This window comes from Carlito syrichta, unplaced genomic scaffold (assembly GCF_000164805.1).
Source record: "Carlito syrichta isolate Samal-C Ts95f unplaced genomic scaffold, Tarsius_syrichta-2.0.1 Scaffold312194, whole genome shotgun sequence".
Lineage (NCBI taxonomy): Eukaryota > Metazoa > Chordata > Mammalia > Primates > Tarsiidae > Carlito > Carlito syrichta.
The window spans coordinates 181,425-193,839 of record NW_007256290.1 but is presented as its reverse complement, the minus strand read 5'-3'; the positions used below and the strand labels follow the sequence as shown (position 1 = coordinate 193,839).

At 50.8% G+C, this 12,415-nt stretch overlaps 2 protein-coding genes across 2 annotated transcripts; one reads left to right on the top strand and one right to left on the bottom strand.

Annotated features, from left to right (window-relative positions):
* Nucleotides 1-126: 126 nt before the first annotated feature.
* Nucleotides 127-6,526, top strand: NOP9 (NOP9 nucleolar protein). Its single transcript, XM_008069710.2, has 10 exons — nucleotides 127-448; nucleotides 652-1,101; nucleotides 2,461-2,571; nucleotides 2,812-2,953; nucleotides 3,036-3,228; nucleotides 4,195-4,335; nucleotides 5,039-5,164; nucleotides 5,354-5,590; nucleotides 5,815-5,920; nucleotides 6,251-6,526. The coding sequence occupies exons 1-10, from the start codon at nucleotides 202-204 to the stop codon at nucleotides 6,406-6,408; spliced, it is 1,911 nt and encodes a 636-aa protein (XP_008067901.1). The 5' UTR covers nucleotides 127-201; the 3' UTR covers nucleotides 6,409-6,526.
* CIDEB (cell death-inducing DFFA-like effector b) lies at nucleotides 6,504-9,148 on the bottom strand. The gene is made up of 5 exons (XM_008069711.1): nucleotides 9,108-9,148; nucleotides 8,665-8,809; nucleotides 7,659-7,808; nucleotides 7,257-7,447; nucleotides 6,504-7,077 (listed from the first exon to the last, which is right to left on the bottom strand). The coding sequence occupies exons 1-5, from the start codon at nucleotides 9,146-9,148 to the stop codon at nucleotides 6,945-6,947; spliced, it is 660 nt and encodes a 219-aa protein (XP_008067902.1). The 3' UTR covers nucleotides 6,504-6,944.
* Nucleotides 9,149-12,415: the final 3,267 nt, after the last annotated feature.

Below are 12,415 nucleotides of genomic sequence, written 5' to 3'. Positions count from 1 at the left end.
ACTGGCAATTAGGGGCGGAGCGATTTGGGAGACGCACCCACCCTGTTCGGCTGGGGCCGTCGCGGAACTATGACGTGTGCTATGCACCGGAAGCGCGCCGGCCTTTTAAAACTTGGTGTGGCCCCGGCACGCTCCTGACGGTGTTGAGGGTCAGTCTGCTACTGAGGGAGTTTTTACAGCCGGAGAGGTCCCTAAGCACACATGGGGTTGGAGCCGCGCTCCCCCCACAAGACGGGGCACCGGTTCCCAGCTGGTGGCAAACGGGGGCGCAGGGCCAAGGGCTCGGGGCGCCCCTCAGTAGGCCGCTCGCGGCAACCCCGGCAGCCTCCGGATGGGCGTTCGGAGCCGGCTCCAGATTCCCACCCCCACCTGAGCCCCGAAGCTCTGGGGTATTTCCGTCGGGCGCTGTCCGCGCTAAAAGAGGCTCCCGAGACTGGAGAAGAACGAGGTAGGGAACATTTCATGGGTTAAACCAAGGACATAAAAACCAGGAATGGCAAGAAAACTTTCGGGGTCACTAGGGTGTGGGGACTTAGTTTTATTATTGTCCTTGTCCTCTTCCTTGGCTCTCGCCCCTTGATTAAGTGATGAAACATAACCTTATTCTCTACTAAGTCTCTTTTTAAAATGTTTCTTTTCTCGTTTCTCTAGAGTTGATGGTGTGCAATATTTTGAAGGAAGTGGAGGCTCAGGCCCTAGCCTTGTCCATGAACAGGACTGGCAGTGAGATGCTGCAGGAACTGTTGGGATTCAGTCCCTTGAAACCGCTCTGTAGAGTATGGGCCGCTCTGCGCTCCAACTTGCGCTCTGTAGCCTGCCATCGGTGCGGGGTCCATGTATTGCAAAGTGCTTTACTGCAGCTGCCTCGATTGCTGGGGAGTCCGGAGGAGGAGGAGGAGGAGGAGGATGAGGATGGGAAGGATGGTCCCATGGAAACCCTGGAGGAGCTGGTCCTGGGACTGGCCGCTGAGGTGTGTGATGATTTTCTTTTCTACTGTGGAGACACACATGGCAGCTTCGTGATGAGAACTCTGCTGCAGGTGTTAGGAGGGACTATTCTGGAGTCTGAGAGAGCCAGGCCCCGTGGTTCCCAATTATCTGGTAAGTATTGCAAGAAAGGGAAGTGGATCTACCAGTTTAGGAAGTTCAGAAGGAGATAGTAAACAGAAGAGCAGTTCTTCATTGGGGAGCATGACCTGGAAGAATTAGCAGAGATTAGACAGGACTTAGCAGGCCAAAGATTAGTGTGCGCAGAGACCCAGAGATAGGGATGCACAGTTGTTTTAGGAGACACCTATTAGAATGGGGTCAGGAGTAGGAGTGATTTATATAGAGCAATGAATTTCAAGCCTTTTAAAAAAAAAATTTTAGCATGACTAAACATACAAATGTATGTATATACACGTACAGGACTCAAGCATAAGTTCAGGAAAAAATACCCTTACGACATGCAATCCATTCTGATCTTTTCTTTTTTTTTTTTTTTTGAGTTGGAGTCTCACTCTGTCGCCCAGACTGGAGTGCAGTGGCCGCTCCTGGCCACCGCAGCCTCGACCTGCTGGGCTCCGGGGATCCTTCCACCTCAGCCTTCCAAGTAGCCGGAATTACAGGCATGTGCTACCACGCCCGGCTGATTTTTTGATTTATTGTAGAGATGAGGTCTTGCTGCCCAGGCGGGTCTCGAACCCTCAGGCTCAGGCAGTCCACTCACCTCAGCCTCCCAAAGGCGCAGGAATACAGGCTGAGCCACTCAGCCCGGCTTAATCTTTTCTTTTCTTTTTCTTTTTTTTTTGAGTTGGAGTCTCACTCTGTCGCCCAGACTGGAGTGCAGTGGCCGCTCCTGGCCACCGCAGCCTCGACCTGCTGGGCTCCGGGGATCCTTCCACCTCAGCCTTCCAAGTAGCCGGAATTACAGGCATGTGCTATCACGCTTGGCTGATTTTTTGATTTTATTGTAGAGATGAGGTCTCGTTGCCCAGGCAGGTCTCGAACCCGCGGGCTCAGGCAATCCACTCACCTCAGTCTCCCAAAGGCGCGGGATTACAGGCTGAGCCACCAAGCCCGGCCTCTTTTTTCTTTTATTCTGTTCTGTTTCATATTTTTAAAAAAATGCTGATTGAGACCATTAACTTAGTTTCATGATACAGTCATAGGCTGTGATCTACATTTTGAAAAACTCTGGGAAATAAGTTTAGAGAGTTTAACTGAGGCTTTAATTTGGAATGTCTTGAATACCTGGCTGAGGAATTTGAAATATCCCTATGGACCATGAAGAGCTGGTTGAAGTTTCTTAGATAAATTAAAGCAGAAGTTTATTCTCAGTTTAGTCATCCAGAGGAGACATTCAGTTGTACATCTGTTTTGCATCTCAAGGTAAATCCTTGTTCATCTGTGAAGTTCTTCTCCCTCCTGCATGGCAGTTTGTGATCTCACTATTGCACATTTTTTATCTTCCCTTAGAAGCACAAAGGGCCCCAACTCGGGAATGTAAGCCAACTGATTTTGAGGTCCCTGTAACCTTCTTGAATCGTCTTCAGGACCTGAGCTCCTGCTTTTTGAAAGACATTGCTGGTAAGGAGGAAAGTAGGTGGAGGATCTAGGATCTACTTTTCTGGAGGTGATTGCCACCAAGCAAGTTCCTTAGGTCAGGTTATTCCTCTTCTTTTTAAACTTGGTCTGGTTTGATGTCACAGTGCACTTCATATAGACTCTTTGTGTCCGTAGTCCCTTGTATCTTGGTGCTTACGTCTTGAAGTTGTGCCAGTTATCTGAATTTCGGAAATCTGTTTGATTTCTTCCCTCTCCTCACAGTGTTTATCACTGATAAGATCTCCAGCTTCTGCCTTCAAGTGGCCTTACAGGTATTACACCGCAAACTACCCCAGGTGTGTGCCCATCTCTGCAGTGCTGTGATTAGCTACCTGAGTACTCGCAATTCCTTGGCAGATGGCAGGTATGGTCTGGATCTCAGGAGTGACCAAGAATGGTGGGACTGTGGAGTTAAGACTGCCTGATTCCCTTCTCCTTGTCTTTAGCCCCCTACTGCTATTTCTGCGGGATCAGACAAGCTCTAGGCTCCTGGAGCAGGTGCTGCTAGTATTGGAGCCCCCAAGCCTCCAGAGCCTCTTTGAGGACCACTTGCAGGGGCAGCTCCAGACCTTGGCTACACATCCCATTGCCAACTTCCCTTTACAACGCTTACTGGATGCAATCACCACCCCTGAACTGGTGAGTTAGAAACTTGGGCTGAGTGTTTCTGCTAATTCTTGGTAATTGGGCCTTATTTTATTGTGTGACTGCCTCTGTGTATCTTTGACAACACACTGGCCATTGCGCTTGAAAAGTTATTCATCAGCCGGGCATGGTGACTCAGGCCTATAATCCCCGCACTTTGGGAGGCCAAGGCAAGAGGATTGCCTGAGCCCGTGGGTTCGAGACTAGCCTGGGCAACATGGTGAGACCTCATCTCTACAATAAATCAAAAAAATGAGCAGGGCATGGTAGTGCGCACCTGTAGTTCAGGCTACTTGGAAGGCTGAGGCAGAAGGATTGCCTGAGCCCAGCAGGTTGAGGCTGCGGTGGCTGGGAGTGTGCGATTGCACTCCAACCTGGGTGACAGAGTGAAGCTTCAACTCAAAAAAAAAGAAAAAAAAGTTATTTCTTGAGATTGATTTTCCAGAGCTATGAGGTGCCCTACTCCTAGAGAGGATTCTTTATTTTGACTGCTCTCAGGTATAAGTACCAGCAGGAGACTAGCTTAATTCAGGTTTGCATCTTGAGGTTCCATGGCCCTCTCAGACTCTTAATACTTACCTACAGGGTATGTGAATGCTAGGGCTGTTGCCGTAGCTTTTCTTTTCCTTTGCTGCTTACCACTAAGGTGGGCTTCCCTGTGGTCTTATGGGTTGCGAGTTAGAACGGAAGGGCAGGTTTAATTCTGTTCCTCTCTTACCCGTAGTTCTCCCTTGCATATATAGAAGGGCCTTTTAAAATCCTTCCCTATGTGAGGCAGCACCTCTAACATTGCCCCTTTATCCTGGGTTTTAATCTAGCCAAACAAAAGTCCCGATATTGGCAATACTTTTTACATTTTATCTAGCATTTTTAGTTGCTTTAAATAGGTCGATTTCTCTGAATAACTTAGTCTACCATTACCAGAATGCCAACAACTCTGCATCCCATGTTTCCCCCCAGCTATCCCTTGTGTCTGAGGAACTGAGTCCTACTCTGGAAGCGGTACTGGCCCAGGGACACCCAGGGGTAGTCATTGCCTTCGTGGGGGCCTGTCGCAGAGTTGGGTCCCACCAAGCCCAGGTTCTGCAGCTGTTGTTGGAGGTGAGTGGTACATGTAATACATTTATGCCTGTGGTTCAAATTATACCTTATCTAATCTTGAGTTGTTGTACCTCTGGACCCAGGAGGTCTGATGACCAGGGAGTTCACGGATATAGAGGAAAGCAAAGCCAAAAGCCATTTCACAGCCATGGAATGAAAATTGAGTGCAGTGGCTCAACCTGTAATCCCAGCACTTTGGGAGGCCAAGGCAAGAGGATTGCCTGAGCCCAGAGGTTTGAGACCAGCCTGGGCAACTTGGTGAGACCCAGTCTCTACAGTAAATCACACACACACACAAAAACTAGCTGGGCATGGTGGCATGCGTCTGTAGTTCCAGCTACTTGGAAGGCTGAGGAGGAAGATCGCCTGAGCCAAGCAGGTCAAGGCTACAGTGGACGTGGAGTGTGCCACTCACTGCACTCCAGCCTGGGTGACAAGAGTGAGACTCCGACTCAAAAAAAAATTGTCTCCCAGAACTAAGAGAAGTTTATTTAAGGGATAAATGTTTTTTCAACCCTTATATGTGTAAAGAGGCTAGGGATATAGCGAGGCAGATGAAATGCTGCCCTCGAGGATCTTACATTGTTGTAGAGTTACGTTGTTGTAGGCCTTCTTACCTTTCCTGAATGTTTTCCCTATGTAGAAAGTCAAGGTTAGGGATGAGAAAGTTCTCAAGTTCATTATGTTTTGTCTTCCCCTCTAGGCATTTCACTGTGCAGAGCCCTCATCCCGGCAAGTTGCCTGTGTGCCTCTCTTTGCCACTTTGATGGCTTATGAGGTGTACTATGGACTGACAGAGGAGGAGGGGGCAGTGCCTGCAGAGCACCAGGTGAGGTAGGGAAGAGGCCAAGTCAGTGACTCATTGGGGGCCAGGCCTCCCAGGGCTCAGGAAGCCTCTCACTCCCAAGGTGAGGGTGGTGAGATCTCTGACTTCATCCAGATGGAGGTGGCAGTATCCAGGTGGCTCATCTATCTGGCTTGTTGTCTGCCTCCTAGTTTCCTATCTCTGTGCTCTCAGGTGGAAATGGCTGCAGCCAGGACCCTGGGGGAGGTGACAGTCCTTGGATCTCTACTGCTTCAGCATTTGCTGCACTTCTCTACTCCTGGTCTTGTACTTCGAAGTCTGGGTGCCCTGACGGGACCACAACTTCTGACTCTTGCTCAAAGCCCTGCTGGCTCCCATGTACTCGACGCCATCTTGACTAGCCCTTCTGTGACGCGCAAGCAGCGCCGCCGTGTGCTACAGACCCTAAAGGTCAGACTCATGGCTTCTGCTTTGATTCCCCACCATCATCCATTTAGAGAATATGAACTCCCCCCAGGGCTATACCTTCAGAATCAGAGAGAAGATATGTGGGTGGTTCCTAGACTTTTTAAAACCTACCTCTAAACTCCTTAGAAACTCTACTCCCCCCAGCCCCCCAAAGCACACTTTTGTGGACTTCCTTAGAGGGACCTACTGTGCTTATCTCAATGCAGGGACAATATGTGGCTCTGGCCTGTAGTCGCCATGGCAGCCGTGTGCTAGATGCCATCTGGAATGGAGCGGCCTTGGGGGCCCGGAAGGAAATTGCTGCTGAGCTGGGTGAGTACCAGCACCTCTCTTTGATGTTTTCAAACTCTCCTTATCTTACTCAGAATAGTGGGGTGGCTGGGGAGTACACTCAAATTAGCAGAGACTCCAGCTCCAAAGGATGGCCTTGCTCATGGCTTCTTAGTTTGTTTTCCCCTTCCCCTCTGTTGGCTGATTGTGCAATCCTCTGCTCCCACTCCTCCTCCTGACAGCTGTTCTTTGGATAGTGAGGTGTTCACTCTATCCCAGTGACAGGCCTGGGGAAAATGGAGGGACATTCACTGCAAGTAGAGTCTGTCTTCAAACATGAATGGTACTAAACATGAGTGATTCCTTTTGCAGGGGAGCGGAACCAGGAGCTGATAAGAGACCCTTTTGGCCACCATGTGGCTCGAAACATGGCCCTAACCACCTTTCTGAAGCGGCGAGAGGCTTGGGAACAACAGCAGAGTGCAGTGGCCAAACGGAGGCGGGCATTGAACTCTATACTTGAAGACTGAGGCCTTTGTATCTGGGACTGGGTGTTGATGGGGGAGGTGAAAGTGAGGATCCATCCCATCCCTCTCCTAGTTTAAATTGGAGTCGGAAATCTTACTGATAAACATTTTTGTATTTTTATTGGAAATGTTTTGGTTATTTTTTGGAAGAAGGGTATGAAGACATAGTGATCTCACAGTAAAGTCAGAGAGGGGTGTCGTCAGTGTGCTGGGTGCTCAGGGACAGGAGTTGGTGAGGGATCTAGATATAGCAGCAGTCAGGTTGGAATCAAGATGTCTGGGGATGGGCTTGTGGCCTGTCAGGGGAGATGGGAGGCTGCAAATATAGCTAGGAAGGGACAGCATTCTTCAGGTATGGTGTAGGCTTGGGGTGTAAGGCATTATGCTGATGGGTCTGTCACAATAGAGTCAGAGAACAGTGGGGAAACTGGGTGAGTTACCTAGCCTGCACTATCTGCATGTCCCAAAACCTGATTCTGTCAGTCTCTCATAGTGTGTCTCTTGGAATATGTCTGGGGGCAGAAGCTCAGAGCCCCTTCTCAGTAGGAATGGAGGCGACCCTGCCGCTGCCACTGCTCAGCCCCCTCCACTATATGGCGAAGAGTGGAGGAAATTCCCAGCAACATATGACCCAGGCCTTGCAGTAGCTTGGAAGTCCAACGAAGGAACTCCCTGAAGGGCAGAGACAAGAGGACATCAAATGACCAGGGGAACCCGGGAGGAAGCCATTGAGCTTGGGGCTGGGGGTTTTCACAAGCGAGAGCTAACTAGGGGTAGATTGGTAAGGGAAAGGAATTAGGAGGACTGTCCAACTGTAGAGAATGGGGAAGTATGACATGTTGATTTCTGACCTGAGTACTTTCTTTGGGCCGAGTCCTTGAAAGTCGCAACTCATGGAGTAGAGCCCGTAGAAGGTGGCTTTGACGTTCAGGCTTCCAAAGAGGTCTCGAGGGTTTTGCTTGTACACATCAAAGGTGATGCGGGCAATGTCCTTGCTGTGCTTGGGCTTCTCCCGTCCCAGGCCATATGACAGCACTCCACTCTGTAGGGCACCTCCATCAGTGCAGTGGACCCTGACACCACCCATCACTGGGTCATACACACCCTCGCCTGGACTGTCTATCCACTGTGTGATGTCCTTGACAACTCCACAACTCTTAGCACCTCTGTCCCCAAGATAAGGGCTAGGCCAGTAAAAGCAGCTCGGGAGTGCTATAAAGGACTGGAAGCCTAAGCCCAGCATGAGGTCTCACCCTGGTGGAGCTCCAGCTCTGCCCACGCTCCAGCACCATCAGGCATGTGTCATCCTCCAGCAGCTGGAAGAAGTCCTCACTCTCCACGGCAGTCCCATCCTCCTCCAGCACCAGTGTCAGCACTCCACTCAGCAGCAGGGTCTCCAATGCCTGCCCAGGCAAGAAGCAGGAAGGAAGGGGCAGATCTTTCCCCATGCCCCTCCCCTCCCGTCCCCTCTAGCTGCCCAACATCCATCAGTGGCCCTAGATAATGACTGACGTTCCAACTCTACTTCCTGGCACTTTGCCATTCCTCCTGAAGGCTGCAGCTCTCAGTGTGCTTTAGTTGTTGGGGGATGCTAATTAGGGGCTGACCTTATTCCTGTTTGCTCCTGCTATGCCAGTGTCATCTCCTCCTGCTCCCCTCCAAGCCACTCCTACTGGTTTGGAATTGAAACACTAGCCAGGTTCTCTTGAAGTCCATCCTGTCTTACCTGCAATGTCTCACCTCACTCTTCCCTCACCTTCAGAGTTCTCCAGAATTCTTTTCAGTAATAGTGTTTAACCTTTGTGAACCCTTATTATGTGCCAAGTATCCATGAGGACTTTACATACATTATCATCTTATTCCTTTCAACAACCCTAGAAGGTGATGTATTATTTTCTTTTTATAGGTAAAACAGATTTAGATAGATTGAATAATGTCCTAATATTTGACAGCTGGGATGTGGCAGAATCAGAATTTGAACTTGATTTATCATACAAACTTATTCCATACCAACTTCTGAATTCTCTCTCTCCGACTCTCCCTATCTACTGCTTCTACTCCCAAAGAAATGCCCACTGTGTGGAAGATAGATCGACTAAAGTGCAGCAGAAGTCATTGGGCTTACCCCTTTACTTTTAGCCCTTAGAGGAAGAGACAGCTGTGTGACCTCAGCCCTTTCTGCTCCATCATTCCAGGATGTCACTATTCTTAGTCTCTCGGCTGCCCTGCTATAGGAACCCAGGAACTTGGCTCGCTCACCTTGTCTAGCAGCTCCTGGCGGGTGGCAGCTGTCAGGCCTTTCCTGATAGTTCGCTTGTGATCACAGACACGGAAAGGTCGCTGCGGTGGTGGAGCTGAGGTCCAGACCCTCCGTCCAAACTCAGAGCTCATATTAGATACTGTCCTGGCAGTTGGGAATAAAAGTCAAGAAGGGGCAAAGAGGGCTTGCTGAGTGCAATGAGGATGATGAGGGTGGGGTTGCTGCTGGGTTAGGGAGGAAGGGATCAGACCTAGGTTTGCAGATTAGAGTAGAGAGAGGAGACACCATGGGGTGGGGGTGGCAGCTGATTGTTCAGGAGCTGGACAAACGCACTGGAGTAGGGGGCAGGAAAAGAAGGGCTAGGGGTGAGTCTCCAAGTGGAGCTTTGTTGCCCCACCTATATCTCCAAAGCTGGAGGGTAGAGAGGAGTATTAGAAATCACCTGAGCAGGCCACTGGGGTTCAGGGAGGAGAGGTATTCCATGGTGGAGGGGAGAAGGATTCTCTCGTGACTCTCTGCTGTGCTGGGGCTGAAGCGTTTTCTAATACAAGGCTGGGATCTCACTCCCGGATGAGGTGGGGATGAGACATGTCCGGACTCTGGCCCCCCAGCCTGGCCAGTAAGAAGGGCAAAGTCCAATGGGAGGGAGGGAGGAGGGGCTAGATGGGGTACTGGAGGAAGAATTGCCCAGCAAAAGCCACTGGAGCTTGTGTGTGAGTGTGTCTGGTGAGGGCATGTGTTGTGAGGGTCGACGAGAGCCAGGTAAAAGGATGCAATGTGACCTTTGGGGTTTTTATTTCTGTGGAGAGAATTTCCAGGAACAGTTTCTGGCTCCCAGCTTCTGAGAAGCTGCTCTAGCTAACGTGAGTTGTCCTGTATGTGCTGCCGCCTACTGGAAAAGCCATAAACTGCAGCTAGGTAGAGGGAGGCTAGGCTGAGGGTGGGGACCCTGCACGGGCAGGACTTGGGAAAATGAGAGGTGAGTCAGTGTGTCCTGAGGGGCGTGAGGAGAGGATGGATCCTGACCTGAGCCCCTGGGATCCTGTCTGGGACTCTGGCCTTCCTGCTTACGTGCTCCTTCCTCCTTGGTCAGAGGAAGAGGCTGGCTCAGCACTGTTCCAAACTCATTCTCCAGAACTGCCTGCTTCAGCCACCTTGGATAGCCATCTTTTCTCTCACCTTTCTCCTTTTTCCAATTAGTTGGCATGAAGGAGATGTGAATGGGGCAGGGGATATCCTCTGCTGGCATCAGGACTTTAGTTTTTGGTGTCCTGTGTCACATCTCGGCTTCCAGTTGCAGCTGTAATGGACAGTTGCATGGATACTCAGACTCTCACTGACAGTTAACCCCTCAAATGAGCACAGTCTGTTTTCCTGCCCAAGCACCTTGTGGGTCCTTCAGCTTTCCCACTTTCTTTCTGTGTCCTGACTGAGAAACACAGAGTACCTTGAATGCTCTGTGATCAAGTATTCATTTCTCCTGCAGGCTTGAACTCAACCTGGGTCTGTGTATTAGTCCATTTTGCCTTGCTATAAAAGAATACTGAGGTGGGGTAATTTTTAAAGAAAAGAGGTTTATTTGGCTCACAGCTCTTCATGACACTGGCATCTGCTTGGTTTCTGGTGAGGTCTCAGGAAGCTTTGACTCATGGTGGGAGGCAAAGGGTGAGCAGGAGTGTCACATGGTGAGAGTGGAAACAAGCAAGAGGGAAGGGAGGTGCCAGCCTCTGTTAAACAACAAACTTTTACTCATTACCATGAGAACAGCACCAAACCTTCCAAGAGGGATTCGCCCCCAAGACCCAACACCTCCTAGTAGGCCCCACCTCCAATACTGGGGATCATATTTCAGCATGAGATTTGAGGGGACCGACATCCAAACTATATCAGACCTTGCACATTACCAGGCATGGATAAGGGTGTTCAGATTGTTGCCCAAAACACTGAAAGAAACTGGTCCTGGCTCTGAGCCAGACTCCTTAATCACTCATATAAATTCCATGCCCGACCCCCTTGTTTTGGACATACCTAGATAGAATGTCCCTTTCTCACTGTTGTGAGGATACACTGCAGCCTGCTCTATAAGTAAGTTACCCTAATAAATGCTTTAGACTCATCATCCCACCAGTGTTTGTCTTGGGCATCCCGTACACTTCTCAAAGTCCCCAATGCCTACTGGAGGGACTCAGGACATTCATATTGGCTTTCTTCTTCTCTGTCTTACCCTGCACCCTCGCCCCTGCTTCCTGAGTTGACCTCCCAAATATAGGATTACCTTTACCAATGCCCTTAAGTCAGGCTCGGCTTCAGAAGAACCCAAACTAAGATGATGCTCCTGGTGTCCTGAGGCAGGGTGGTGTGGGAACCCCCCGTTCCAGCTGTTGGCTAGGCAGAGAGCTTTCCCTTCCCTTCCCTCAACTCTGTTGATCTGCCAGGCCCCCCTCAAATCTCTTGATTTCCAAGCTTTGTTTGACCTCTCCAAGAGACGTGCTTTTTCAGTGTGTCTCGACCACTGCATCCTTTCCTTCTTGTATTCTTGTGCAGCTGGTGGTGTGGTCTTTCATGGTTGTGTGTATGACTCCCCAACCAGATTATGAGCCCCTTAGACCTCCATGCATCCCCCATCCCCCAGATTTTAGCACCATGCCTTACTTGGAAAAGTTATCATTGACAGCCCAATGAGAGCCCTGAGGGTGGAGTGACTGGGGCAGGGTTCAGGACAAGAGATGGGAGGAGGAAGCCAGGAGCAGAGGAGAAGGAGCAGGAGGCTGGAAACAGGCAAAGATCGAGCAGCTGGGGGAATGAGTTGTTTAGGTCACTTTCTCTGCTGAGTGTAGGCCAGGGAGGCCAGGGGACACAAGCACTGAAGAAGGTGGGTTGGGAGGATTGGGGTCAGAGTTGGGGGAGGGACGAGAACAGAAGCAGGAGCAGGGTCGGCATTCAGCAGAATGTTCCTACTCCCTTCCATGGCTGGGGAAGCTTATCTGCACCCCATTCAGCTTATCCTGTTTCCTGGTGAGGCAGGCTCTCACATGCCTGGACGCTTGGACGCGTTAGTGATGGGAAGGAGTAACTTGAGGGAGGGGCCTCAGGAGATGAGCCTCACCTTGTCTCTCCCCATTCTCACCTCACCCTGCACAAATGTGACAGGCACAGGACAGGAGTAGGCACCTTGCCACTGCTTCTTCGCCTTTCAGCTTCCCCAGGCCCCTCACAGGCCCCCAACTGCTTGCTCCCAGCTGGGTAAGTAGGTCCCTTTATTCCCTACCACCCACTTTTGATCTGAGGTACAAAGAGTGGGGGTGAGAAGCCCCAGACTAGAAGGGTGGAGGTGGAGACAGCCTGGAGTGAGGCCTGGAGTGAGGACTGGAGGCCTGGGTACTGTGGGAAGGAGACCGGAGTGGGGAAGTTCAGCTAACTGGGAGCCGGGCCTCTGGGTTCCAAAAAGGAGTCGTTTTGAGTTGGGCCCTGGGGTCCTGAAGGTCAAGGCTCCCAGACAGAAGAGAGGCAGGCTGCAGGGGAATTGGGGGAGGTTCCTCTCTTCTCACCTGGCAGCCGCAGAGGTAACGGAGGCTTTTGCCTCAGCCTGAGCGCCCTCTGTGGCCCCTTCCAGCCCCCTGAAGGCCAAGAAGGATGTCGGTCTGCTACAGTCCTCCGGGGAACGAGACATTGCTAAGCTGGAAGGGCTCGCGGGCCACCGGCACAGCCTTCCTCCTGCTGGCGGCGCTGCTGGGGCTGCCCGGCAACTGC

What these genes read in the sequence shown, in the direction of transcription:
- NOP9 (XM_008069710.2), top strand. Translation starts at nt 202, where the DNA reads ATGGGGTTGGAGCCGCGCTCCCCCCACAAGACGGGGCACCGGTTCCCA. An exon ending in CCGTGGTTCCCAATTATCTG is followed by an intron (nt 1,102 to 2,460) that starts GTAAGTATTGCA and finishes ATCTTCCCTTAG; the next exon opens with AAGCACAAAGGGCCCCAACT. An exon ending in GGAAATTGCTGCTGAGCTGG is followed by an intron (nt 5,921 to 6,250) that starts GTGAGTACCAGC and finishes TTCCTTTTGCAG; the next exon opens with GGGAGCGGAACCAGGAGCTG.
- CIDEB (XM_008069711.1), bottom strand. Translation starts at nt 9,148, where the DNA reads ATGGAATACCTCTCCTCCCTGAACCCCAGTGGCCTGCTCAG. An exon ending in GCCAGGAGCTGCTAGACAAG is followed by an intron (nt 7,809 to 8,664) that starts GTGAGCGAGCCA and finishes TTGCCTGGGCAG; the next exon opens with GCATTGGAGACCCTGCTGCT. An exon ending in GGCCCAAAGAAAGTACTCAG is followed by an intron (nt 7,078 to 7,256) that starts GTCAGAAATCAA and finishes TCTGCCCTTCAG; the next exon opens with GGAGTTCCTTCGTTGGACTT.